The sequence below is a fragment of the Bactrocera oleae genome, chromosome 6 (assembly GCF_042242935.1).
Source record: "Bactrocera oleae isolate idBacOlea1 chromosome 6, idBacOlea1, whole genome shotgun sequence".
NCBI lineage: Eukaryota > Metazoa > Arthropoda > Insecta > Diptera > Tephritidae > Bactrocera > Bactrocera oleae.
The window spans coordinates 24,730,431-24,757,951 of record NC_091540.1 but is presented as its reverse complement, the minus strand read 5'-3'; the positions used below and the strand labels follow the sequence as shown (position 1 = coordinate 24,757,951).

The window sequence follows — 27,521 nt, the reverse complement described above, 5'->3', positions numbered from 1 at the left end:
TTTTTCATCGCCAGTCACAATCCGCTTCAGAAACGGGTCGATTCTGCAGCGATTTGCAGATGGAAATTCGGTCCATCATGTTTTTTGTGATAGTTCGTGTGACACCCAAACATCGAGGTCCTTTTTGAATCTAAGGTTATGCAAATGGTTCCAAACGGTTTTCTGGTTTATCTTTAGTTCCTCAGCAATTGAATAAGTGCTCACGTGACGGTCTGTTTCCACTATTTTCATGATTTTATCGCAATTTTCGACGACAGGCATCATCGAAATTACCGGAACGGAACCTAGCAAATCACTTTTGTGCTATACGTTCGTTTACAGTATCGGGCCCATAAACTAAATTAATGTTTTCAGCCGCTTTGGCTGCTTTTTCGCTTTGATCGAAGAAAAATTTTAAAATATAGCGAATTTTCTTTTTGCTGGTGTACATCTTTGACGAGCGCTCACAACGAACTGAGAAAATCAATCGAAAAACTGTCTAAGACAGCGCTTTTAGCGCGAATAAACACGTTTTCAGCGCCGTATAGTATGACATGATGCGACACGTAACACTAGTACTATGGACAATAACGCCATCTCTTAGATAAAAACCGAACGAACTTTTTACTTGACCTAATATTTTCGTAAAAATATAAATATACATAAATTCATACTTATTTAAACGTTTTTAAAATAAATTTGATTTATAAAAAAAAATCTGAAATAATTATGGGGCAGTATAACCCCTGATCCCTCCTTGCCTGCGATCGTTCAACTTGCCTCTCGAAAAAGCAAAAAGTGTAGACAAAAGTCATTGTTTGTGCGGGGCAAGAAGAAGCAAGCATTAGCGTACGTGTATTTAAGAATATATGTGTGATTGTCACATTTGTGTAAAGACGCATAAACAAGGAAATAGTCAATAAACCTAAACATATGAACATATATTAATTATCTCAGGAAGTAAAATATGCTATTAAAGTAATTGAATTGAAATCAGCTAAAATGTCAAATATTATAATAAAATAAAAATTCAGACTTATGATTTATAGGATTTGAACCTAAGCGTTTGCATTCTAAATGGCTTAACTTCTTCACGCTTACGCCCTGAGCCACCACAAAAGATAACGCGGCCGCTTAGCCACTGTTTTATTGTTATCATTTGCTTATTAGATATTGTATACACAACGCACAAAAATGTGTTGTATAATTTATCCATTAGTTACATATTTTATTGCAAATTCTGGGGCATTAACCGAAATCCTCTTATATAATTTGAAGAATTATTTTAAATTACAATAATTATAATTTTTTGGTAATATGCAAATGTTAATCAGCATGCACATAATTCATTTAAGAACATTATTTGTGTCTATTTATAGCCTTTTCCCCGTTTCGATCATTGCGTGGTATATTTCTAAAGGTTCGAAGTTGTATTTTTCGATGTACCCTCTTGTGAAAAGCTCAAATTAGTACTTTTAGCACTTGCGCCTTCTCTATTTATTAACGTTCTCTGATATAATAGTCTTTTATGGGTTATTCCTGAAAAGTTAGACAGTTCAGGTGAAAAGAAATAAAGGATTGTTGTCGATTACCGAGGCTTAGATAATATAACCGTAGACAACAAATTTCCTTTACCACATATAGAAAATATTTTGGATAAACTAGGCTGAGCGCAATATTTCACTACAATCTATTTGGCAAATGGGTTTCACCAGATTCTTGTTGATCAAAAATACCGGATGAAAACTGCTTTTCCACTTTATATGGACATTTTGAGTTCAACCGAATGCCTTTTGGGCTAAAAAATGCGTCTGCCACATTACAAAGGCTCATTAACACTCTGTTTAAAAACCTAATTTTTTGTACAAGTCTCCAAGAATATATAAATGACATAAATCAAGTACTTGAAAAACTTCATAAATCATATTTTAAGTTTCTAATCAATAAATGTAAGTTCTTTGCAAAAGAGACTTTATACTGAGTGTAACCGGTTACTATGGTAAATTTTAATTACAGAGTCGCCGGTACTTAAGTACCCGGATTTTAGGAAAGATTTCCAGCTCGTGACAGATAAAAGATCAGCTCTAGGCGCAGTTTTACAACTTTTTTTTTAATGGTCATATATGTTATGCGAGCATTAAGTACGTTAAACGATCATGAAAAAAACGAACAAGAACTACTTGCTATTGTTTGGGCTACGAATTATTTTCGACAATACTTGAAAATCTTGAATGGAACAGTTTAAAGTTCTTTTCTCCTGTCTGAAATTAAATTTAATATCCCGGTTCTCTTTTCGAGGCAGTTTAGACCTTTACTAAAGATCAAATTTCGGACTTAACGAACCATTGCGCCGTATATGTCATGATTTTAATTCTCATTCCATCAAATTTGACCAATCTTTTTAAAATTAGAAAGACTTTATTGTTCTCTCTTAATATTTAAAAATGTAACAAATTATTACATCGTAATTATAAATCTTAGCTGTTGAAATTTTTGTTTCTGTAGCTGAGCAATTTTAGATCTCAACACAAAAAACTCTCTTGCACAAAAAACTCTCTTGACACAACTCACTCACGATCTGAAGACCTTCTTCACCACATCCCAATTTTGGAAACTATTGTAAATAGGTTTAAAACCCAAATTATTTTAACAGACCATAAAACTATAGATACGGAAGTAAAACATAAAAATAAAAAGATTTATATAAGCGTTTTTGACTTAGAAAATAATTAAGAAAGAATTTTTAAAAATAATTTAACATAACATATTATTTAAAACCAGAAAATATAAATCTTCATTTAGTGAATTCTAACTGGCAATGCCGATATCGAAAGATTACATAACACAATTTCCGAAAAAATTAGAGTGTTAATGATAGAACAAAAATCTCTTAATATTAAAGAAAAAATTAGCAAAGCAATAGAATATTTTAATCATTCATATCATTGAAAAGAAAACATAAATGTATAAATAAAAGAAATCAAATTAGATAATTTTATAATGAACAAAAGCCTGATGGATACATAAAAAATTATAAATCTTTACGACATAAAGAACAACCTAAATACAAAAATTCTAAATTAGAAAACATTCATAACTCTTATATTAAGAGGAAATTGAAATTCGAAAACACTATTAGAATTTAATATATTTCTTCAATTCTAACTATGGAGAAGTTACATATTATAATAACGAGGCATTCGAATTTGCAAACATTAATGTTCAAAGTAAAGAAATTGTTATCATTTATATGGTAAAAATTCCATCAACCACTAATGTAACATTTTGGAAAATATTATTTATAAATAAATAATAATACAATAAAATTGTAATTAATATTGGATTTAACGAAGTTTTAAAAAGTAAGAATATATCATGTGGCATATAACGACCAGGGTTGCGAACTTTCTAATTCAAAAATTTGGTTTTTTAATCCCGATGTTGGATTAGAGATTAGATTTTCATTTTTTAATTCAAGATGTTTGGGATTAAAATTTGAGACTTGAAATATTATTTTTTGATTTAAATGAACGCGGAAAAATTTGAATTTAAAAACAAATAATTTTTTAAATTTTTAATTATATGCTTGAAATTAAAATTTTGCGGTTTTTGGGATTAAAATTTTTATATTTATTGTTTAATCTGGTTTATGGGAATAAATTGTTTTTCTATTACTTTTAAATGCATTATTTGCAACCCTGATGATAACATATGTACTTTTATTTGCAGAAAAAGTTTAATAAATTTAAGAGAAAACAAGAAAAATCTTTTTTAAAATACCACATTTTTATACTCGTGCAACGTGTTGCTACAGAATATAATAGTTTTTATCACCTAACGGTTGTTTGTAACACTTTAACATAATTGAGTTAGATATAGGGTTGTATATGTATTAATGATCTGGATGACGAGACGAGTTGCAATCCGGTTGAGTGTCTGTCTGTCCATCTGCCCGTGCAAGCTGTAACTTGAGTAAAGAAGTGAGATATCGTCATAAGACTTGGTAAACATATTCCTTGCCAAAAAAGAAAGAATGAGTTAGTTGGAGGGCGTAATCGGACCACACCCACAAAACGCCATTAATTGTAAGTTTATAAAAAGATATAACTAGGCACTAAATTAAGATATAAAACTGTAATTTGGTACAGGAGCACCTGTGAGCCTCGCCCTCTAATAGGTTTAATGTACAAATCTCCTAAGCCACTAAAGCTGCAGGGTGGCTCACTTAATACGTAATAACTTTTTTAATCAATGCATTACATTTATTTTTCCTTTATATTGTGTAGTAAATTTTATTTGATTTAATATAATTAATTATTTTTAAAAATTATGGACCGTAAATTATTTCCATGCTCAGCCGCGCATATGCGACACCAAATCAAAAAATTATTCATTGCGACCTGAAGGGTTGAAGTCGGGATTGCCTCAATTATCGATTTAATGGACTGCTTCAATTCAGTCAGATTTCTGCGAAAAGAGGAGTTTCTTAGTATTAATTTGTTTTCAAATTTTCGTTGAAGCTCAGCCATAATCGGTCTGGCTATGTGTGCAGTGTCTCCATCTTGCTGGAATCAAACGCCATTGAAAGGGATACGTCTTCGGAGCAGTTCTGAGTAAAAAACTGTCTTAACAGCTTTAAATAACAGTGCCCATTGACAGTTGCTGTTACACCGTTTTTTTCAAAGAAGTATGACCCGACAATATACTTTGATGAAACTGCGCAGCACACAGTGATTTGTTCTAGATGAAGTAACTCACTCTATATACGGCAATTTTGCTTGTTTATATTTCCCTTAAGTTCAAAATGGGACTTGTCAGACAAAACCTGTCAATTTATTAAATTATTGCCTTCTTCGGCCATTACAATAATTTTTAAGCAAAATTCCAGGCGAATACGCAAATTTAGAGGGTTTAATCGGCACGTTATTTGAACTTTGTATGGAAACAAGTTTAACTTATCATGAATTATCCGTGGTAATGACTCTCTGCTAACTCCAATTTGCGTTGATAAGTTGCGAGTCCAAACTCTTGGATTTGCCTGAATTGACGATGGAAGAACACAAACATACGGATCTCAATGGTATGGTCTTCTTGTGATAGTTTTAAATTCGGCAAACATGTTTACCAACCTTATAATGGTCCATCTACTTTTAACGGAAATGACGGACTGCAAAGCATGGTACCGCTGCATTATGCAAACCCTCTTGTCGGTACCCCAAGTATACATTTAAAAAAAAAAAATTAATTTAAAAAAGTAAGTCGATTACTCACACAGAAAAAAGTTATTACGGTTTGCTTTTGTTGTACGATTCGTGAGCCACCCTGTACAATAACCGATGACCTTCAAAATAAGTTAATATCATACCAAATTTGATTGTTATCTATTTACGATTTCGTCGAACAATGAAGTTAAACCCTTGGCTACAAAGTTTAATATTGCTAACATCTGGAGGTATTTAGCCGGTTTTGATTCTTGCAAGTTGTAAAAGTATACAATGTTCGGTTGCACCCGAACTTAATTTTCTTTGTTATATATACCTACAACTATTTTAAGGCGTTAGATAAAGGCTTAGAACGAGTCTTTATATCAAGAAAAATAAAGATTCAATTTTATTACATACATTCCATTATTTATTGGTTAACCTATTTTCCCCATCACAGGTATTTAGTGTTGTCCGCAACAATTTCATCATCTTTAAAAAATCGTAGTTAGCGAGCTATTGTTGGTGTAGTCCAGACGGAAAATGGCTTTAGAGAATTCGATCGAGATCTTGAAACTTTCACCGAAAAACTTGGGCATTACGAAGAATTATTTCATTCTTTTAAGTGCCGAAATGATTCTAACGAAGCTTCCAAGCCTGGAAGTAATACTTAGTTCTTCTGTTCAGAAGATAACTGCTCCTTCGATTGACCTTATAAATATTTCTTCACCTTGCCCTCAAAGAGCTCAATTCCCCGAACATTTGTTTAACTTGGAAGCCTTTTAAGAGGGTGTCTGAGAGTGAGTGAGTCATGTACCATGTATGTAGTTAATTCATATGATGATAATATGAACAATAAAAACAACTGTACAATAATATAATTCCAAAGATCTTTTGCTTTAGGCCTTAATTAGTAGGGTATGCCCTTAGGTTTAGAATGGTAAGTATTTATAAAACATTTGTCATTAATTTTTATTTTTACGTTAATAGATTAAGCGTAAGGTTGTAGAAGTACAAAATAACAACAACGATAACGACGTTACTGTAGAAACAGCACCTGCATCCGCACAGTAAAAATTGCTACAATCAGTAGTGTAAAGTAAGTCATACTGTTTTAAAACTTCTGGCCAATCGCACATACTACCATCGCACCAGTCGAATTCCACAGCGTTTTGATTGAGAAAGAACATAGCCTTATCGGGTATTTCATCGCTACATTCATACTTTACGGCAAAAAAATTTGATGCGAAAGGATCCAAGTTGCTAGTTCTCCACTTGTAGTCGGATCTATTGTAATCGGCGGCAGTAAGAGGGGTACTATCCTTTGCTATACCTAATGCAGCAAGAAGGGTCTGGACTCCACTGGTGTGCGCAAAATAAGCAACAACATTTGGTGTTGCTCTGCTGTTTAGATGCGTTAACATATCCTGAGCAGCACGGCAATTAAGTCGAGTATTTTCTTTATAACCGTAGCCGAGTTTATAATAATACTTCATGTCGTCTTCGTACTCAAGTACGGTAACTTGTTCAGATGTAAGAACCTGTAGAAAAAAAAAATGAAGTAAAATATAGTGTAAAAGCAATCAAAAAACTAAGTAAGGGTGAAATTCAGCAGGCTTCAAACATTATATAAATTATTTTGAAAGTCATAAGAATTTAAGGAAATATTTCTAGGAGTCGAACGAAAATTGTATAATAAAAGAAGTAAGGAAAGAATAGCCGAGGAATAGCAAAGAAATTGTTAGCATAAAAACTTTTAATTAAAAATCGTATCGTAGTTCGAAATAGTTGTATACAGATACTTACAGCGCACCATGCGCTTATGCGATCAACTTGCCAAGCCTGTTCATAACGACACATGTCCCACATCAGTTCAACATCACTTGACTCCAAAGGGTATTGAAATCTGTAAAATATTTATCATAAAAAAATGTTTTAATAATAATATTGAAATATCTTTTCCCAATATACTATGTACATGTATGCCAAATTGTCAAATTATTTGTTGATCAGTTCCGCTTGAACAAAATACTTCGTCGTTCGTTATTAGTTCATATAAATGGGCGCTGATTAATAAATGTTTTTTAAAAACTCAAAAAACGGCCGAAGAAAAAATAAATTTGAAGATTTTGAAGTGGATTTTAATAGTTCTAAAAAGTGTGGTATAAATAATAAAATTTTGCAAAGAGGCTATCTTATGATATTAAAGGTCATACATTTATGTAATTGCTAAACTCAATAACAGTTATGTTTGATTTTCAATAGCTGGATATACCTTTTAAATTACTTCAAATGTATTTTCAATTTATAAATATTTGTGATAAAGATCAAAAGCAATTGTCTAATTAGCTGTGGAATCATGGTGTGTTCGAGCTATGAAGTAATTACATAGTATAGCATATCTTTTGAATATTTGACACTTCGTTACTGATACTCTGCTGATGTGCAGACAAAATTGCCATCTCAAACGCACTCTATATATCTGCTCAATGCTCACCGTGATAAAAGCATGAAAATCACTAGCGCTAATTTGAACAGGACGAAAATAATATTGGAAGAACTAAACTTTAGATGCCTCACTTTATATGACAAACTTTTTAAAGTCTAAACTTATATATACTTTATATTAACAACAACACTTTTATTGAATTGCTTTTTTTTTTACAAATAAAACAAACAAAGTAAAATATTCATACCCCAATCGTTTTGAGATTTCTTCAATGGTTTTATTCCAAACAGCTGAATGCTTGAATTTATAGTTCTCAGAAAAAATTCCGCTGTAGTCGTGAGCTTTCCAAGATTCGCAATAATCATAAGGCCGTAAAAGCAAATCCTGTTCAGGTATTGGTTCTGGTTGTACATTGTTATTAACACCAAAGAGACCCTCCACAAAAGCCCTAAAACTTTCTGTAGTGCGTTGTGTGTCTGTGTGACGGAACTATTAAATCGATAATAATTATTAAATAATATAACTATTTAAATTATAGTTTCTGACAAATAAAGTATTAATAGTACCTTATAATAGCTGTTATTGTAATTTTTATTTAAAACATCACCATATAACCTTTGGTAAGTTTTTGCCGTTCCTTTAAGGTCTTCATATCCCTAAAATATGATCAAATTTAATAACATGCATTAAATTAATTTTTATTATTATTATCACGGGCAACACAAACATTTACTTTGAATTTAAAATTAAGATTTAAGTAAATTTAAAAAGTACTGTTTCTCAATAATTTAAATTTACAATATATTTTCATTGTATTGGCCTTTATACCATTGTTTGAAGCTTATAATATCCTAATCAAAAAGTTCTCCTTGTTCGTTTACATACGCTTTCGTGTTATTTTTACTCATGCATTCTACAGCCCTTGGCCTTATAGTTTTTTAGCACATCAATAAACGTTTAGTGTTTAGCTTTGTTATTTTCTAAAAGTTCAGAAACTCCTTCTAGTTTTTTGAGTATGATCCATCATCGTTGGTAATTTTTCATTAGCGAATATACATATGCCTAATTTGCGGACCAACAAAACCCCAACATTAACTTTAGCTTCTGGGAAGTTCGAAAAACTTTCCATCCAGTTTTCAAAAAATTATTTCATCAACTCTAACTTAAAGTGCTAAGGTGGCGTTAACATTTTTCAGCTTTAACAATCTACTAAAATGTTACACATAGTTTCGTTCTTTCAGGCCATGACCTATGAATATAGTCCTTAGCATCCGCTCTGCTATTCCGTAAGCAACGATAATGGAACTTTGTACATATATCCACTAATATATAATCTCAAATCTTCAATCAGCTACCTTCAAGATGAACGGAGTGTGCGATTGGAAGAGATGTGAATTTATTCTCAATGCTTCGTAAGTTTCACAGATAATGGTTTTAGTCTGTATATTACGTCTCGCTTTAAATGAAACCTCCGAAAGTACTTTTAAGTATTCGAAAAACTTAATATTTAAAAATGTCACTATGTAGTCGCTATTCTACGAAATTAGGAATGGATTAAATTTATATATAGTACAGATCATAAAATCATTTAGTTTCATCTCCAAGATAAGTTTTCTATTAATGGGATTTACTGTGTGCAATATGTTGTTAGAGAATAAAAAAATTAAATTTTTTATGAAGAGCAGTATTGACTCCTTAAAAAGTGTAACATTTATGTTTTATATTTACAATATACCTGTGGAGTCAAAAACTGTTCTTGATCAATTTTAATACTAGCATTCCACTTCCACATGGATAACAGTGTGAGGTCTTCTAAGCAGAGTGCATTTGTGTCTGGTTTTGTGCGGCGAACGCGGTAATTTTTTACGATTTCATCTCGAAGCTATTAAAAAAACATATGTAATTGAAATCCCAATCGTTTTTTGATAAATTCTCAACCTACTATTTCTAATCTTGGAGCCGCTTTTATAGTGTTTACTGTTGGCAATCGAGTACCATGTCGATGTAAAATCCAGATTTTCGTTGCTTTACATCCTGTAAATGAAATTTTTGAATATACATATATAAAATAAATATTATTGAATTAAGTTATTGATACCAATACCGCCAATTACAATATTCTGTACAAAAATGTAATGTGGTTTATAAGTTAATACAAAACTAACTGGAAAGAAGCAAGGAAAGACTAATTTCAAATGGAACCGAACAGTAAATATTCTCCTAATTTATAGGACTAAATATACTGAGAAATATTTCAGGAAATATGCCAAAATGTCCAATAAATTCGTATTTTCGTTATTTTGATATCAAACGAATTTAGTATTGTCCTATAGTACTGCTTTTTGATACAAAATTACATTACGATCGGGTTAATAATCTAAATATACATATGTTTTTCTCTTGAGACCTAGTCAGCCATGTGTAACCAGAATGTTCACAGTGCGGTCATTATCAAAATCTTTAATTTTTCGAAGGGGAACTGAAAACGATGGGCGTGTTTCACCACATTTAACATTAGGGGAATCAAAAAAAGCAGAATTGAGCATTTTCAGTGTTAATATTCAGTATATACATATTGTTCTAAATAAATAAATACTTATGTTCAAATTGACCTACTTATTTCATGAATAATGATGAACTTCATAAAATCTTTTGAAATATATAATAAAGTAAGGATTGTATTATTACCTAAATATTTAATTAATATACATATGTTTTATGAAAAATATATTTATATATTTATTTGGTCATGATTTTGATAACATTTGAAAGAACCAAGCGGTCGTACATACTTGTATGTTCATACATGTATAATTATGTGTGCAAGTAAACATATATGAAAGAACCATACGCAATAATGTTTGTAAATTTGTTTACATACAACTTTCTATGCTTCATGCGAAATCTCAGTTGACACGGAAAACCAATAACCGCAGCTCACGTTTTTTGCTTTCTTGTCAAAGAGTCAATGCGTCGAAGGACTGACGCAACGACAAAGCGTCACAACATTGTGTTGTTGCTAGAAAATTCGAGCTGTGCCGATCACTTTTTTCTATGGTTTGCGGGGTTGTCACTTTTTACTTCTATAAGGAACATCAGAAAGTTGTTCAATTTATGATTTTGAAGCGAAGTTGCCAGTGGCGCTTGCGTTCATGGATAAAAATGTTGTTGGTGTGTGATTTACTATAAATTTTTATTCGGCAATTCGAATGCCATATTGACTTTTGATGCTGTTTATGCCATTTGAGACGATTGTTATTTTTGTAGAACAATGCTTGTAGTTTTTGGTGGTGACATACTTTACATGTGTACGCTTATATGTATGTAAGTTTGTGTATGCATTCTTTGTGTGGCAATGTCATACGCACATATGTGTGTACATATAGAGCAGGGCGCTCACAAGTTATTACTGATAATATCGAGATTTGAATGTGTGAAGGTGTACATATATACATACTTGTACATACATGTGTATGTGCATGATACATTTGGATGTATATAAGTATGTTTTAAATGATGAAAGGTAGGATTTATATTAATTACTATTGTAATATATTAATATTATAGTATATTATGATAGTATGTTATGTATTTAGTATATAGTAGTATATAATATTATATTATCAAACATAAGAAATGTATAAAAAGTAGGCCAAATTTGCACATTGCCTAAAAATATTGCTTTCAAAATTACATAATTTAATTAAAAGTTTATCAGTTTTGCATGCATGCCTTTACAAAATTACATACACTGGCCAAAGAAAGTATTCGACATATGCATTTTTCTATTTATTTTTGAAATATTCCTTAATATAAACTAATAAAAGATCAAAAATCAGTGTTTTTTGGAGCAATAATTTATTTAGTTTGTAACTTGATGGCTTTTATGATAATAAAAACAATAAAACTAACCAAAAAAGCACAAAAACTAAATTACCCCGAATATTGAAGCAAAAAAAAATATTCGACAATTACGCAAAAGAGCGAATTCCAATGATTAACGGTAAAAAATAACGATCGGTTTGAATATTTTGCTTAACATTGTTTTGCAGCAATCCATTTTAAAGCGAAATTTAAAGTAAATAAGTGAAGTTAAACATTGGTCGTAAAAAGAAAAAAGTGTCTGAAGAAATAGAAAATTTTATCGTAAAGTACTTTAAAAGTGGATTAACCGAAAGCAAAATAGCCGAATTAGTTGATAGGTTACGTACAACTTTTCATTATATTATTAAAAAATGGAAAGATTAGAAGTCGGTTGAAAATCATCCAAGGTGTGGTCGACCTAAGGTCTTTTGTAAAACAGACGAACGTTGGTTGGTTCGCCAGGTCAAAAAAGAACCAAAAACAAATGCAACGGTTCTCTACAAAAATGTTAAAGAAAGCCTAAATATAGATGTGACACCCCAAACCATTCGAAATTATTTGAAAATTAATGACTACAGGGGAAGAGTTGCGCGCAAAAAGCCACATATCTCTAAAAAAAAAGATTGGAAAGATTAAGCTTTGCAAAAACGTACATAAACAAGCCCGCTGAATTTTGGAGTAATATGACCTTTGCAGATGCGAGCAAATTTAATCTTTTTGGATGTGATGGCAAAGTAATTGTGTACAGAAAACCCAATACAGAGCTGGAAGAGCGAAATACAGTGGCAACTGTGAAACACGGAGGTGGAGGCGTTATGATTTGGGGGTGTATGTCGGCAGCAGGAGTTGGAAAAATGGAACCAATTCGCCAAATCATTTACCACATGCAATATATTGGTATTTTGAAGAGAAACTTGCGAACTAGTGCAGAAAATCTCGGAATCGGAGCGACTTTCCAGTTTTACCAAGATAACGACCCGAAGCATTCCGCATTAAATACAAAGCTTTGGCTTTTATACAATTGCCCTGGAGTAATTAAAACGCCTGCTCAAAGTCCAGATCTAAATCCCATGCAGGTTGACAATTCACGTCAATTTGTCCGGACAACTTAGAATGGTATGTATAGTGGTTATAATATCAAATAAAGTAAACAATTTAAAAGAGAAAGAGTGCCGTCATATCAAAATATATAATTCTCAAAAAGTACAGAGGATAAATCGGACAGTCGAAGAAGAAAACAAAGTGGAAGACCTAGAAAATTTTGAAGAAAAATACAAACAGGAAATACTTTTTTAGGCGTATATAAGGGTTGCCATGTATTGTGACAAAATGTGGCATTACGGGGCAAACCAGTGACAGTTTTATTGGATACATACCAGGTATGGTAAAAAACAGAAGCGCGAAAATATGAATAAAAAATGGACGAAGCGGCCTTTGAAAAAATTAAATTAGAATTACAAGCGCAGGTAGAATTGTATCAACCAGATTTTTCAAAACTTTTTGAACTTACGACTGACACAAGAAATTTCGCTATGTGAGTTGTACTTGTACAGAATAGAATCGCTTTTATTTCCAGAATTCTAAGCTTTACCGAACAAGGTTATATTACCAATGAAAAAACTTTTAGCTATAGTGTGGGCACTCCAAAAATTTTGAAATTATCTATACGGAGTGGCCGTTTTAACAATCTATACAGACCACCAGTTAGTAATATATTCTATGTCTGAAAATAAACTAAACAGAAAACCAAAAAGATAGAAAAATTTAATAGAAGAATATGGAACAAAATTAGTTTACAAGCCAGGCCATCAAAATGTTGTAGCAGATGCACTTGCTCGACAACAAGTAAACCACTTGCTCCGATCATTCTGCACAAAGCTCACCAATAGAAATATTGAAACAGGTAAAACAATATTTCCTGAACATTTTAGGGATACGATATATTGCAATGCCAAGCGTTACAAATTCTTTAAGGGTAGAAAATAAAGAAATTTTTCACTTCGGAAAAGATATTATTCATACATTTCCAAATTGTACATTTGTACAAGCACAAAAACTTCTTGATGATATTGTGAATTCATATAAACGAAAGAGATTGCTATACAAACTCACAGAAGTGCCCTTAAAAATTACAAAAACAACGCCTAAGAGATACTTTTAAACTACTACTGGCCAAACCTAAAGCAAATGTGCAGAGCCGAGACAAACACACGAAACAAACAACGAAATATGCCTTTTACATAAATATGAGAGTCAACCGAACAAACAATCTATAGGAAACCAATACCAACAAAAGTAGGAGAACACATAAAAAGTGACATATTTCACATGAACAACAATATTTTACTTAGTTCAATAGACAGATACTAGAAATTTTGTTTTATATTGGGGAAGTTTTAATAAAAGTATAATCTATGACTGATAATGAGAGCGTATTCTTTAGTTATACTTGTATGGCCAAATCGTTATACAGTTGACCAATACACCATTCTACGTCAAACGCTCAGATTGAACGGGTGCACAGCACACTTGTTGAAATCATACAAAGCCTAGCAGCTGAAAATAAAACAGCACCAGGGGACAGAATATTTAATGCGGTACGTCAATATAATAAAACCATTCACTCTAGTACAGGATATAAACCTGAGGACGTGTTTTTTATCGCGAGAAATATCCCGACATCCGTGAAGCACTTGAGCAGAAGCAGAACCAACTTTAAAGTACCATAATAGCAATCGGCAAATTATTTCTTACGAAGAGGGCGATATAATTTACAGTCGGACAGATCGACGGAATAAAACTTCGGCAAAGTACAACAAACATCAAGTAAAGGAAGATCGAGGGGACACGATTTTGACAGTAAAAGGGAAGGTTATATATATAAGGATAGTATCAGGAAGGTATCAACATAAAAGCGACCGGATTTAAAATATTACTTATTTTTTCATATTGTTCTTGGGAGAAAATAACGGATTTAAATGGTAAAAAATTTGTGCTTACTGAATCTGACACGGTGTATATGTTTAACATCAACGATTCGAAAATATACTTGAAACCCTCGATCCTGAATCAATTATGGAGAGATTAATTATGACAGAAGTCCTTAAAGAATTAGAAAATATAACGAATACAATAAATTGTGCAAGGTTATGAAACTTTTATTCAAGCATGTTAAATTTAAAAGAAATAAATGAAGTAATCCACAATGAAATATATAATGTTCCCCAGTAATAACCATATATAAATATCCTGTTATTTCAAATAAATGCCAACTATACCAACTGATTCCTTTAGCTTTTGAACAAGACAAGTATGAATTGAAACAAAAGGTTTTGAAAAGTAAGAAAGAATTTTTTATGTATCAAAATGCAAAAGTAACGTAGGCACGAATATTTATAAACAAAAATTAAAAGATAATATCACCATTCCACTGTTATCAAATCAAAAAGCCCAATGTAACTTAATACAAGAAAATAATATTGAAATACAAATTGTAGACCACAGCAATATTGTAATAACTAGTGAACATATTTGGAACGGTTTAAAAGTAAGAGGACCACATTTAATACAATTTGAAATCTCTACAAGTATAGATAATAAAACATATGTGAATCACGAAGAAGAAATTAAAAATGCAATTCATGAACATCATAACGAGATGTAGAAGTTTTGCAAATATTAGAATCAAACGCAAATTATAAATTTAATAATATTCAAAAATTATATAAATACGCTATACCTATAGAAGAACATCCAGTAGAGTTTGCATTCTTCATAATTATTTTTATTTTAACAATTTACTTATATATAAAATTAAGACAATGTCGACGAAAACAAGAGACGCTCATTATTCGAGAGAGCATATGAAGACGAGCTCCTCCGACTACTAGCATAAACACAATACGGGCGACGGCGAATATTCGTCGTACTCGGCGATACCGTCGGTGATTCGAACACACGATTGTATATGAAGATTAACACAGTATGCGACGGCGGCGGATTTCGCCCACCATGACGATTTTTCAAATAGAGCTATTTCTAATTTTATCGCCGACCGCGGCCGCAAAAATGGCATCACCATATCAAAGAAAGATTATTTTCAGTAAAAATACTAATGATTTTAAAAAAAAATTTAAGAAAATGTCTGTGTTGGCAATATTAAGATTGTTTATGTTTGGTTTCGTCATTTATTGTGATATTTTTGAGCGCTGAATATACACTAGCTGAGACGAAAATCGTCCGTATTGTGTTTTACACGGCGACAACACTCGGCGATAATCCGTCCGACGGCGTCGCCGAGTACGACGAATATTCGTCGTCGCCCGTATTGTGTTTAAGATGTTAAACATCAGGAAGAGTTAAGAACGTTAGTATATGTATAAACATACATATATACAAGCAACAATTTTTGTTTCCAAACACAAATAGCGATAAACAATATCCAACCAAAAGCAAACATATTAAGTTCCCTAATATAAGTGACGATAAGAACATGATAACATTATACAGAAATTCAGTAACAGAATATATAAACACTAAACAATATTTATCAGCAAATAGAAATACTTATCAGCTATTAAAAATATTTAGTATAAATAGATGTAAGCATATGTAAACACTCATCAAACAATATTTATCAGCAAATAGAAATACTTATCAGCTATTAGAAATTAGTAGTAAATATTATATAAGTGGATGTAAGCATTCAAATGTAATCTCAATTCTTAATATACGGAATTTAACAAAGAGCTCTTGATCAGAAAATAGGAACGCCGAGAAACAAGGACACTTTTTTGTTGGCAATTGTGGAAGAGAGAAAACAAATAAGTAACAGATTACTGATAAGGAAATTTGTCATTCATCTTCATTTTAAAATTCTTTTAATAGTTGCGTCTACAAAGTAGTACCACACAGCGATATATTCTTTGTCCTACTGTACCCTATACACCAGTTGCATCTGCGATTACACCTGATAATAACATTTTGATTAATAGTGTAGTAAACATACACCATGCAATGTAGTAAACGTGGAAAAGGCTATAATTAGACACAACGAAAGTTCTTAAATAAATTATCGATGCGTATACCTATTTGTTATTGTGTTTTCAATTTCATTTACAAATAATCTCTTGAATTAAAAAGGAGGATTATTGGTAAAATCGCAGAATAAAATAAGCATTTAATAAATAAATTCTTCAACACATTTATGTACGTTCCGTGAACAATATCTCAAAGGATAACAATAAAACAGTTGCTAAAGCTGTCAGGATTCCACATATGTGAAGGAGTTAAGTTTAATGCGAATACGAGCATTTACGTTCTAAGCCTGAAAATCATGAACCTTAAATTTTATTTTCCCTTTTAATTTGTTAATTGCAGATTTCAATTTAGTTACTTTAGTGTCGTATTTTACTTACTTAGATTTTATATTTTAATTATTTCAGAAAATTATGTTCATATGTTTATTAAATGATCCCTTATTTATGCGTACAAGTATGTACACAAATATGACAACCACATATACAATACATACTTTTATAAATAGACATACGCTAGTGTTTACTTCTTCTTGCCCCTCGCAAATAATGCTTCTTTGCTTTTATGCGAGAACAGTTAGAATGCAGCAAGTTGAAGGATTGAAAGCAAATAGGGGTCAAGGAACGCACTGACACATTATTATTTTAGCTACTTATATTAAGGGGATTTTATTTCAAAAATTTTAAACTTAGTATGAATTTGTGTGTATTTATATTATTACGTAAATATTATTGTATTCCATACAAACCGCATGGAGGGTCAGGGAGGTACTATCATTAATAGTACAGCCTTAGATGAAACGCCTCTAATCATGGTGGCATGTTATGAAAGTAACGCGGAGTAACATTGTGTTGTTGGTAAAAAATTGAGTTCTGACGAAGCGTTGAACAAAAAAAATTATAACTTTGTTGACAAACATACGAGCTCGCATACACATTGACGCCGAGTTGTGCGACAATGTCGGCTATATTGTCACCTTTGTTCTTTTTGCAGTGCTTTATTATTGAAGTAATGTGATTAACGATTGGGTTGCATTTTCACAGCGTTGTATCTTTATAAAATGATCGAAAAACTATGAAATAGTGGTATTGAGTAAACATATAAAATCCGCATAGATGTGCTTAGAACGCATAGAAATAATTAAAGATTTCATAAGAATGGTAACTTTATATACATTTTAAAATTTAATGCCATATATAGTGCATAATATGAAATAAATTAAAATAATTACTTTAAGTCGCTAATACGCCATGTTGCCAATTTTATTTTCTGAAGGGATCATCAGACAAATTCTCCAATTTCCAGTGATAGAAAAGTACGCATATTGTGCATTTTTCCGCCCTTTCAACTTTAGTCTACACTACATGACGAAAGACCAAAATCCACCATTTCATATTTACATGTTCAAATTGACATATCTTTTAAACTATAAGAGAAATTGACGAAATTGAAATGCAAAGTTATTTATTGAGATTGAATTTAACACTTCTATTCTGTTTTTTTATTTGGAACAAGAGTTTCGTCTTTAATTAACGCAAACAAAAATTACTTCGTTTTTCAACATCGCATCTTATTCGACTCATTATATGCAATTTACAGCCAAGACATTAAGATAACGGTTAATTTTGAGGCATGCTTTGAATAATATATTCACAAATATAATTGACACTATTAGTTCCCCTTCATCAATAAAGCACGTGTTATGACGATGGGAGAACGCACAACCATTGAACAACGAGAATGGGTCTTCAGTCCTACAAAGATGAAATTTATTGCCAGAAAATCACTTCAAACTAAATTTCCAGTCCATCGGATGAACGATTTGTTATTTAAAAAATATAGAAAAGCGCAAGGATATCGGCACCAAATTTGGCTATAGAAATTCAGGACATTATAGTTGCATGCAAGAAACCATTTCTCAGTAAGAAAAACAAAGATATCCGGCTAAAATTCGCAAAGAAGCACATCAAAAGGCACGCTGGGTTCTGGAAGTATGTTATATTTGCTGATGAGTAAAAATTTAACATGTTTGGGTCCGGCTTCCGATCTTACGTTCGCCGGAAATCAAATACGGAGCTGCAGGAAAAGCCACTAAAAACAAGGGGGCCATGTGATGGTATGGGCTTGTAGGGAGGACTCCAATTTATCGAAAGTACAATGGATAAAATGCTTTATCTATTAAATTCTTAAGGACTACTTGATCCAAAGTGCTTAGGTATTGGGTATAGAGTCCACTTTTCACTTTTACCATGATCGAAAGCACACTTCGGGAATTGTTCAAACGTGTCTCATATATCCTCACGTAATGAAACCGCCCGCACAATCACCCGATTTAAATGTTATTGAATATGTGGGCTATTTTAGATAGCAACATTCGAAAACGCAACATTTCAAACAAAAATAACTTAAAACTCGCCTTAATTTAGGAATGGGCTAAAATACGACATACAACTACGAAGAAGTTAGTGGAATCTATCCTAAACCGCCTCAAAGGGGTGGTAAATCAAAAGGGAGGACATACCAGCTATTAGTATTTTGAAAAAATGTTATCCCATTTTAAATAATTCATATTATAACTGGACCAAATAAGCTGTGACGTTGAAAAATGCAGTGTTTTTAATTTTCGTTAAATAAAGACTCAACTAAATTTCCGCACAATAAATTCGGCACAGTTGAAAATTATCAAATACCATCCCTGCTTTGTAGCAGACGCGCCTTCCTTACATAAATACAAATTGGTCATTTGAAGCAACTAAAATTGATAGCTGTTTGAGTTCATACATTTGACTATTCCATTCAAATATTATCTGCTGTGTGTATAGCAGATTTCCTTATTGTAACATCAAATATTTTTCCTGTGTTCAAATCTTATTACAGATATTTTTAATTCTCTTTTTTATAACCTTTTTTTATTAAATGACATTGTAAATAAATTTATTTTTCTTATTTTAATTTTCGTTCATACGCATACATTTTGCTCGGTTCCCTTATAGAGTGGTGAAGATCGTTGAGTTCCCTTATATAGTGTTGAATGTTTCTTCATGACGTGGTGTAATTTCATTTTCGAAATTGTGCTTTTTCGATGTTCCCTCATAACAACTTACATTTTAGAACTGCTAACAATTGTACTCTATTTATTAATATTCTCTGCTTATACTATTTAAAAAACGTAGTTGAGCAGGCAAATAATAAATACAACTATATCGTGATATTCTGGAAATCAAATAAGCCTGTGTTCCAAGAGGTAGAAAAATTAAAATTTTGACAAATGACTTGACAGATAACTTGTAAGTCAAAAAATACATTATTAGCTAGAAAAGACTAATTATTAATATAATATTACTATCTGTATACATATAAGACAAAGCTCCGGGAGTGGAAAATTGCTGAGAAAAGGTACCACGTGAAGTTTGGTCGAAATTGGAATCGAAATTTTAAGTTCAGCTAGGAGAGAGACGCTATTTAAACGTGTAGCATTGTAGCGTTCGAGAATATCTCAATACATTGTTCGATGTAGCGAAGCCGAAAGAATAGACATTTTTTTGTTGTATAATCTGCCAACATCGGTGGAGACCCTTACGTGGCAGTTGAAAGGCGAGACAAATTATCGAAGTCGAAAGTTATTCGTGTAAAAGTTCTCGAAGTATATGAGTCGCATTTACAGCCCCTGCTAAAATATAAGATGGTGTTTGTATATCTCATGAGTGCGAAAACAAATATTTTTGAAAGTGAATCAAAATAGCGTAATAGTAAAAGTCGCGGTGGTTTGAGGTATTTTTCCTAAAGCAAAAACCAAACATGCTTAACGTTTTCAAACAATATAAAGCGAAAATTAAAGCATTTAAATTAAAGAAATTTAAATGTAAATAGTGATATAGACGAAAATATGTATATGGATGTTCCAAACTTACTTACGAGCGTGTTGAAGAAAATTCAACGTGGTCAACCTGTCGGCTTAAAAGGTTTGACGAAGCATAGCAGCAAAATACAGCGAACTGCAGAAGCATCACGCAACTCAGAAGAATGAACATTCTTCTTTGAGAGAAGTGGGGGCGACGTAGTTTGACGTAAATAATATTAAATGAACATGTAATTAAAATTACATACTCGTATTTGTGCCTCTTACAACTCTGTAAACTATTCTTTTACTTTCTTTTTATCATTCATACATTATAACGCTTTTGTACACATTGAATTAAAGTCAGTCGTTATTATACATTATTTAATTCATTTTTAATTTTTCTATCGGCTATTTGGGATTGAAACTTGAAATATATTTTTAATTAAGATTTTTGGGATTACAAAATATAAAAAAGTATCATTAATAATAAGTTATGTCATATATCATTATTTGGAACACTGAATAAAATGGTATTATAAAATTAAATATAATGTGTTTAAAATATGCTTTTTTTGAGTAATTTTGATATGGAAAAACTGAAAAATAAATAAAATTTGCATCTTCATCAAAATTATAAACTTACCCTCATCTGAATTGATTGAAATAATTTTTAGTGTTGTTAATGTGAGCTTATGAAAATTGACTTATCTAAAAACACGACGAATAAATCCGCCCATAATTTTAAGTTGTTACAAAAAACGGTTAGGTGTATAAATCGATAAACTTTTAATAATGCAATAAAAATGATAAAAAGAGAGAAATTTGTGGATTTGAAAAATTGTTTCCTGGTTTTTCTTTAGAACTTGAAGAAAACTTATTTTGGTACCAAATACATACATATATATAATAATTGATGTATAATAAATAAGTGAGCAGATGAAAAAATATAAATTCACACCTGGAACCAAGTATTCTTTTTCAATATTCGTTCCCTTAATTATCTGATAAGCTGTTTTCGATGTGAAATGGCGTGTCTGAGGTCTTTCCGTGTCTTTGCCGAAGCAGTAATCATCCTGACTTTGAACACATATTTGCAAACATAACACTAAGATGGTAGCCAACAGGAATCTCATATCTGCAATATAAGTGGGTTAGAGTTGTTATTATTATTTTACATATTCCAAATTATTTTGGGATTAATTATGAACTTTATTAAACTTACACTGAAATAACATATAACTTAAATGGAAAAATCTACCGGATTTTTTATCCTAGCAATATTTCCAACCTTTATTATCTTCTACTAAAAATAATTGCAAGAAAATAAAATTGTCAGTACAGTGAGTATTCAGTACAACTTAGTATTCCGTATCATTCAATTTCCGTAACTGATTTCTATATCGTAAAGTGAAAGAATCTATGAGCAGAGGGAATCATGAGTCCATATTTTTTCAAAAATGGGGCCATAATGTTACAGTCAACGGGTAACGCTACAGATCCATGATTAATGATTTTTTCGTGCCTGAATCGGAGGATGTTAATGTGGACGACCTTTAGTTCCAACTAGACGGGCTACATGCCATACAGCTAAGAAAACAGGAAACAGTCCATTAATTGAAGGAAACTTTTGGTGAGCGCATTATCTCGCGTCGTGGGATTCTTTCGCGGCCTCTTGGATCTTGGATTAACCGCTAGCTCTTTTTTGTGGCCTCTCGACTGGAATTTATTCGAGCCAGCCGCAGCAGTGACTTGCCCTTATCTTTATGATAAAGCAAAATTCTTGACCATAACATAAAGTTATAGGCCTTTTATTTCTTCTTGAAAACAACATGTCTAAAAATCACCCTTTATATAGAATATCACTGCGAAATACTTCATAAATTAAAATAAGTGTGTATAGCACAGAATATGATAGAAAAATTCAATTATAATAGCAAATTCAATATAAACTAAACAATACAATGTAACAATACAATCATATTAAAATTGCTAATTTATCACAAATCAAGTTTAGATTTGAATATCCGCGATATAATTATCTCGATCGCATTGCGGAATAGTCAGATAAGTTGAATTCAATTAAATCATTGATAATTTAGCTAAACGGCATGAATCATGTGATAGTCAACTGAAATTATGTAAAGTTTGTTATTACACCGTAGATATCATTAAATTATTTTAAAATGATTTATATACACTTGTAAATCAGTATAAGTTTAATGAACTTCGGAAGGAAATTTTTAGGATAAATCCTTTAACCAACCATTGTAATGTAAATTGACCTGTAGATAGATTTCAGAATTAAATAAATAAATCTTAGATACATTATTATGGTATTTTTTATAACCAAATAGACGGGCGCATAGTTATTTAATTACAGCTAAAACATTTGAAGGAAGAAATTTCTTGGAATGTCGTTACAAAATTAATGTTTATTTTTAGATCTCCTATGTATTTTACAATTAGAAATTTACAAATACAAAAAAAAAATACCATAATTAATGATTTTTTTCAAAACGTTTGTACTCTCTCGTCAAAACTGCGTAAAATTAAATCGGGCTCGACCCCTTTAGGGATATTTCCTTTTTAAGTAATTTTTAATTTCCCAAACAAACCAACCTCCCTATTCATTTCTTGAACTTATTGAAAGGTAAGTTCACAAAATTTTGTGTACAACTATAAATTTATATTCAACTATTTTTTATGTGGTATTTTCAAGAATAACAATCAACGTAGATGTCTTACATTTGATGTCCTATTGGATTGGGGCGAGATTCAACGGGTTCGTCCCTCGGAGTGTGCTCATTTTTTAATTTTATGCCTCGAGGATGCCTCATATTGGAAGTCCTATCAATTGTAGAAACAGGAAGAGTTGGTAGATTCAGTAAGTATATTTTAAATAACTTCAACAAGGAACACGTGTTCCAAGTTCCATCTAGATATTTGAACTTAAACCCAAGTTAAGCCTTGTATGGACAGACAGATTTTCGGAATTCGTCATCTTGATATTTATTTTTGTATGTGCAATCCTATATCTATTTCAATAAGTTTTAGGTATTACAAACCACCGTTAGGTGCACAAAACTATTATACTCTGTGTAACATTTTGCGAGAGTATAAAATGAGTTGTATATTATTTCAATATTCGTTATTATATGAAATTGTGTCTCGAGTACAGACGATCCATGCTTTCTTGATTTCAATACTATATTTTACTTTATACCAGAAATATCTTTCTGTAAATTAACCAAATTTACAGAAATCACTCAATTTATTATATTAAGTCTGTTTTCATAATATATATTTTCTTAGTATATATTCATTTTATTAAGTCTGTTTTCATAATATTAGCATTTCACGCACCAGACGTTTTAGATAATAACAATAATAACCTAACGATTGGGTAATCCTCCCGCAAAACCGACGCGAGGCGCGCAATCCGCATACCTGCGGAATTAGCCGAGTCAGAAAAGGTAAGAGAGTTTTTTAAGTGTTGAGATCTAAAACTGCTCAGCTACAGAAACAAAAATTTCAACAGCCAAGATTTATAGTTACAATATAATAAATTGTTACATTTTCATTCATTAAGAGAAACAATAGTCTTTTTCATTTTAAAAAGTGAGTCAGATAAGTCAAATGTGCTGGAATGAGAATTAAAATCATGAGATATACGACGGAATGGCTCGTTTAGTTCAAAATTTGATCTACAGGATTTCAACAGTAAAGGTCTAAACTGCCTCGAAAAGCGAATCGGGATATTAAATTTAATTTCAGACAGGAGAAAAGAACTGCAAACTGTTCCATTCAAGATTTTCACTAAGAATATTATGCCAAGCATTTTCCTACGACTAGAAAGTGTAGGTAGATTAATAAGCGACTAATGTATGGAGGTAGACTTACCCTAGAATCCCATCGGAAATTCGCTAAGGCGAAAAGTAAAAATTCTTTTTGAACAGACTCTAACTTGTCAGAATGGATTTGGTAGTTAGGGTTCCATACAACAGATGGTATAGTTTTATGCTTGATTTTAATGCTTCTGTTGTTTTTCTTAAGACCGTTAAAGTTAGTTAAGTAGGTTATTATTACCTAACTTTATTCTGTGCCATGAAATGCTAAAGATAATTGCTTGCATTAAGTTATTTTGTTATAGCTTTGATTGTTTGCATACCACTTACTGTGTTCTTCTGCACCAAAGATGGTTGCAGATAACTAACTTTGTTATGGCTTTGCTTTCTAGAAAATTTTTGACAACAGCGTAGCACTCGAAGATATCGATAAGATAAGAGAAATGGCGAACCAAACACGGCTATCGTATATTTATACCACTTTAACTTTTAGACGCCTATAGCCAAAAGATTGAAACATGCGATAAGGAAGGAAGGGAGAAATGGAATTGATGTGTAAATAATATATTTATAATAATATTGTAATATAATACATATATGTTTGTATATATATACTTAAATATTCTTCAAAAGGAGTGAGGACAGCTACTTGTATTTGAGATTGAGCTAAATTTTGTTCAATCACTTTCAAAGAGGAATTTCCTTTAATTGTTTTTTATCACGAAACTAAAAGGAATAAAAACGTATTAATTTACTTAGAAATAGAGCCAGATATTAAGCTTTTTACTTACTTACGCACATAGATTAATTTCCTATTAGAAATTAATAAAGTATGGAAAAAACATACCTCACGTCAATAATATGTATCTCTACTTTAATAACATCCTTCTATTTAACTTCATTTATGTACCTTTAGTCTATTTTACTTTATTTTGGAAAGTGATTTTAGGAAAAAATTTGATATTTTAATAAATGGTAATGAAAGTATAAATAGAACAAGACTACTTTTATTCGTTTATTATAATAGAACTTTTTTGGTAATCTTTGTTATATTAATATATATTTTCTTTTATGCTGTTTTTATACATTGAAGGGATTGCAGTTCAAATGGTTGATATACCATTATAAGACAACGTTTTCATAAAATGTATAATCGGTAAAGGTTTTATATAATTTTTCAAAGGGGTGATACCTTCTAGTTTCTGGTTATAGACTCTCAATCTCTTTAAATTACTATTGTCTTACCAACATATATCTAACATATGAATGAAATATTCAAATTTGAATGATCGTCTAAGATTCTGGAGTACAAGTTGGTTGAAGAGTTACTGGCCTCACCAAGAAATAGCACAATTAGTTTAAAATTGTTTTCATCTGACGGGAGAACATATCCAAGTTGAACAATAGTGAGAACATTGAATTTGACGAATCAGAGTATTTTTTTAATATGGAAAAAATTGAATAACGCGCAGTGATTAAATTCTATGTTTTGAAAGGTTTAAAAGCAAAGGAAATTTTTGAACAATTGTTTGAAGGGTTTAAGGAGTTCTCACCTTCAAAACGCTAAGTTAAATTTTGGGGTAGAAAATACATCTGCTCACAAAGGTGTTTTAATACTGACAAAATTCAACGAATTAAAGTACGAATTGCGTAAGCATCCACTGTATTCACCAGAATTGGCTGCCAGCGACTATTACCTCTTCAGAAACCTGAAACGATTCCTCCGTTGAAAGCGTTTTTCATGAATGAAGAAGCTATTACAGCCGTAGACGGGTATTTTGCAGAGCTTCCGGAAAGTCATTATAGGGATGGCATAAAATAATTGGAAGATCATTGGAATAAGTGTATTGAAGTTAAGGGATATTATATTAAATCAAAAAATTTATTTCGTACCAACAACAGTATTTTTTCATTTCGGGCGCAGGTTTTCAACCAACATGAAATAGAAGAAAAAGGCTTAATAATTTTTTTATTGTCAATCCAAACATAATTGAAAGAATATGTGGTAAATGGCACTATGTTAAACTATCTATGTATGTATATCTCCTAAAGTACGTATGTAATATCATTATGGCTGGTAATTTACTATTTCAAAATAAACTGTGTTCTATACTTATGTACATATCTGTATATTTACAATTTTGCACTAATCAAGTTAAATTAAGCAGCTATTTGTATTTTAATATCTTTTTAAAAAAAAATGATTTTAAGTGAAGATTCCAATAATTAATATGATTATTAGTTATTATTATTATTAGTATTTCAATATTTTATGTTTGTTTATTATTGTGAAAATAACTCAACGCGCCCCTATACGTTTTTGAACATATGCATATGTGGATATACATACATATATAAGTATATATTTTCAAGCTTATTAAAGCAAATGAGCTCAGCATTTTATATTTATTTACCAAATACACATATAACTTGCACTAATGAGAAAATTTCATTACGTCACTATGTTACAAAAACTTATATTAATTTAATTTCACTTAGAAAAGACGAATATTTTCACAATTTAAGTACTATTATTATTACTTATTTAGTTATTTCACTATTGATTTCTGAATATTTTCATCACAACAGTCATTAGATATATTTTATTACCTTTATAAATAAACGCGCGTTTTATATTGAGTATATTTAAGACTGCTTCTTATTGTAACAATAGTACGTATACAAATGTATGTAAATGGCTACTGAGAACATTGGTCAAAAGGAACGCGCTTTTAAATATTACAAAAAACTTGTTCGCTGTATCACCAATCAAATAACCAAATACACTATAGATTAATACTCTCAACAATGACCTTAGAATATGTGTCTCTCACATATAAGATTCTCTACTATAGCTGATTGAAAATAATATCTGAAAGCTCGTTGTGCATTTATGTATGCATAACGTCTATTATAGGTACATATGTATTAATGTGAATCTTTGTAGTTAATTTATATTTGCATGTGCCTTTATATTTCCTAAAAGAATACCTGAATATTGATTTCTGTTGAAGTTGTCAAAGGTACAATTATCACAAAATTAGAATGAAATTTATGAGTTGCTATCAAGCAGTTGTCTTTATATTTAGCCGATATTTTAGCGACCCCAATATTCCTTATCTGTGTAATATAATTTATTTATTTTTGGTATGATAATTGCTTTAAAACCAAGGCATATCAATAAAAACATTAATTTCTGTTGGGGTAGATGTTGGAAGATAGAAGATTCATGATCGCTTCTATGAAGAAATAAAAACGTTACTTGATTGCCAAGATAAAAAAAAATATCTTAGTAATTAAGGTCT

General features: G+C 31.2%; 1 protein-coding gene and 1 long non-coding RNA gene across 2 annotated transcripts; one reads left to right on the top strand and one right to left on the bottom strand.

Moving 5' to 3' along the window:
* Positions 1–6,127: 6,127 nt before the first annotated feature.
* Mipp1 (Multiple inositol polyphosphate phosphatase 1) lies at positions 6,128–27,018 on the bottom strand. The gene is made up of 8 exons (XM_014242517.3): positions 26,827–27,018; positions 21,330–21,506; positions 9,572–9,663; positions 9,365–9,511; positions 8,196–8,285; positions 7,877–8,118; positions 6,987–7,086; positions 6,128–6,721 (listed from the first exon to the last, which is right to left on the bottom strand). The coding sequence occupies exons 2-8, from the start codon at positions 21,502–21,504 to the stop codon at positions 6,164–6,166; spliced, it is 1,404 nt and encodes a 467-aa protein (XP_014097992.1). The 5' UTR covers positions 21,505–21,506; positions 26,827–27,018; the 3' UTR covers positions 6,128–6,163.
* LOC118682537 (uncharacterized) lies at positions 13,587–16,583 on the top strand. The gene is made up of 2 exons (XR_004978357.2): positions 13,587–16,320; positions 16,381–16,583. It is a non-coding gene; the product is annotated as an uncharacterized lncRNA (long non-coding RNA).
* Positions 27,019–27,521: the final 503 nt, after the last annotated feature.

What these genes read in the sequence shown, in the direction of transcription:
- Mipp1 (XM_014242517.3), bottom strand. Translation starts at nt 21,504, where the DNA reads ATGAGATTCCTGTTGGCTACCATCTTAGTGTTATGTTTGCAAATATGT. An exon ending in AAAAGAATACTTGGTTCCAG is followed by an intron (nt 9,664 to 21,329) that starts GTGTGAATTTAT and finishes TTTCATTTACAG; the next exon opens with GATGTAAAGCAACGAAAATC. An exon ending in ACAATAACAGCTATTATAAG is followed by an intron (nt 8,119 to 8,195) that starts GTACTATTAATA and finishes TCGATTTAATAG; the next exon opens with TTCCGTCACACAGACACACA.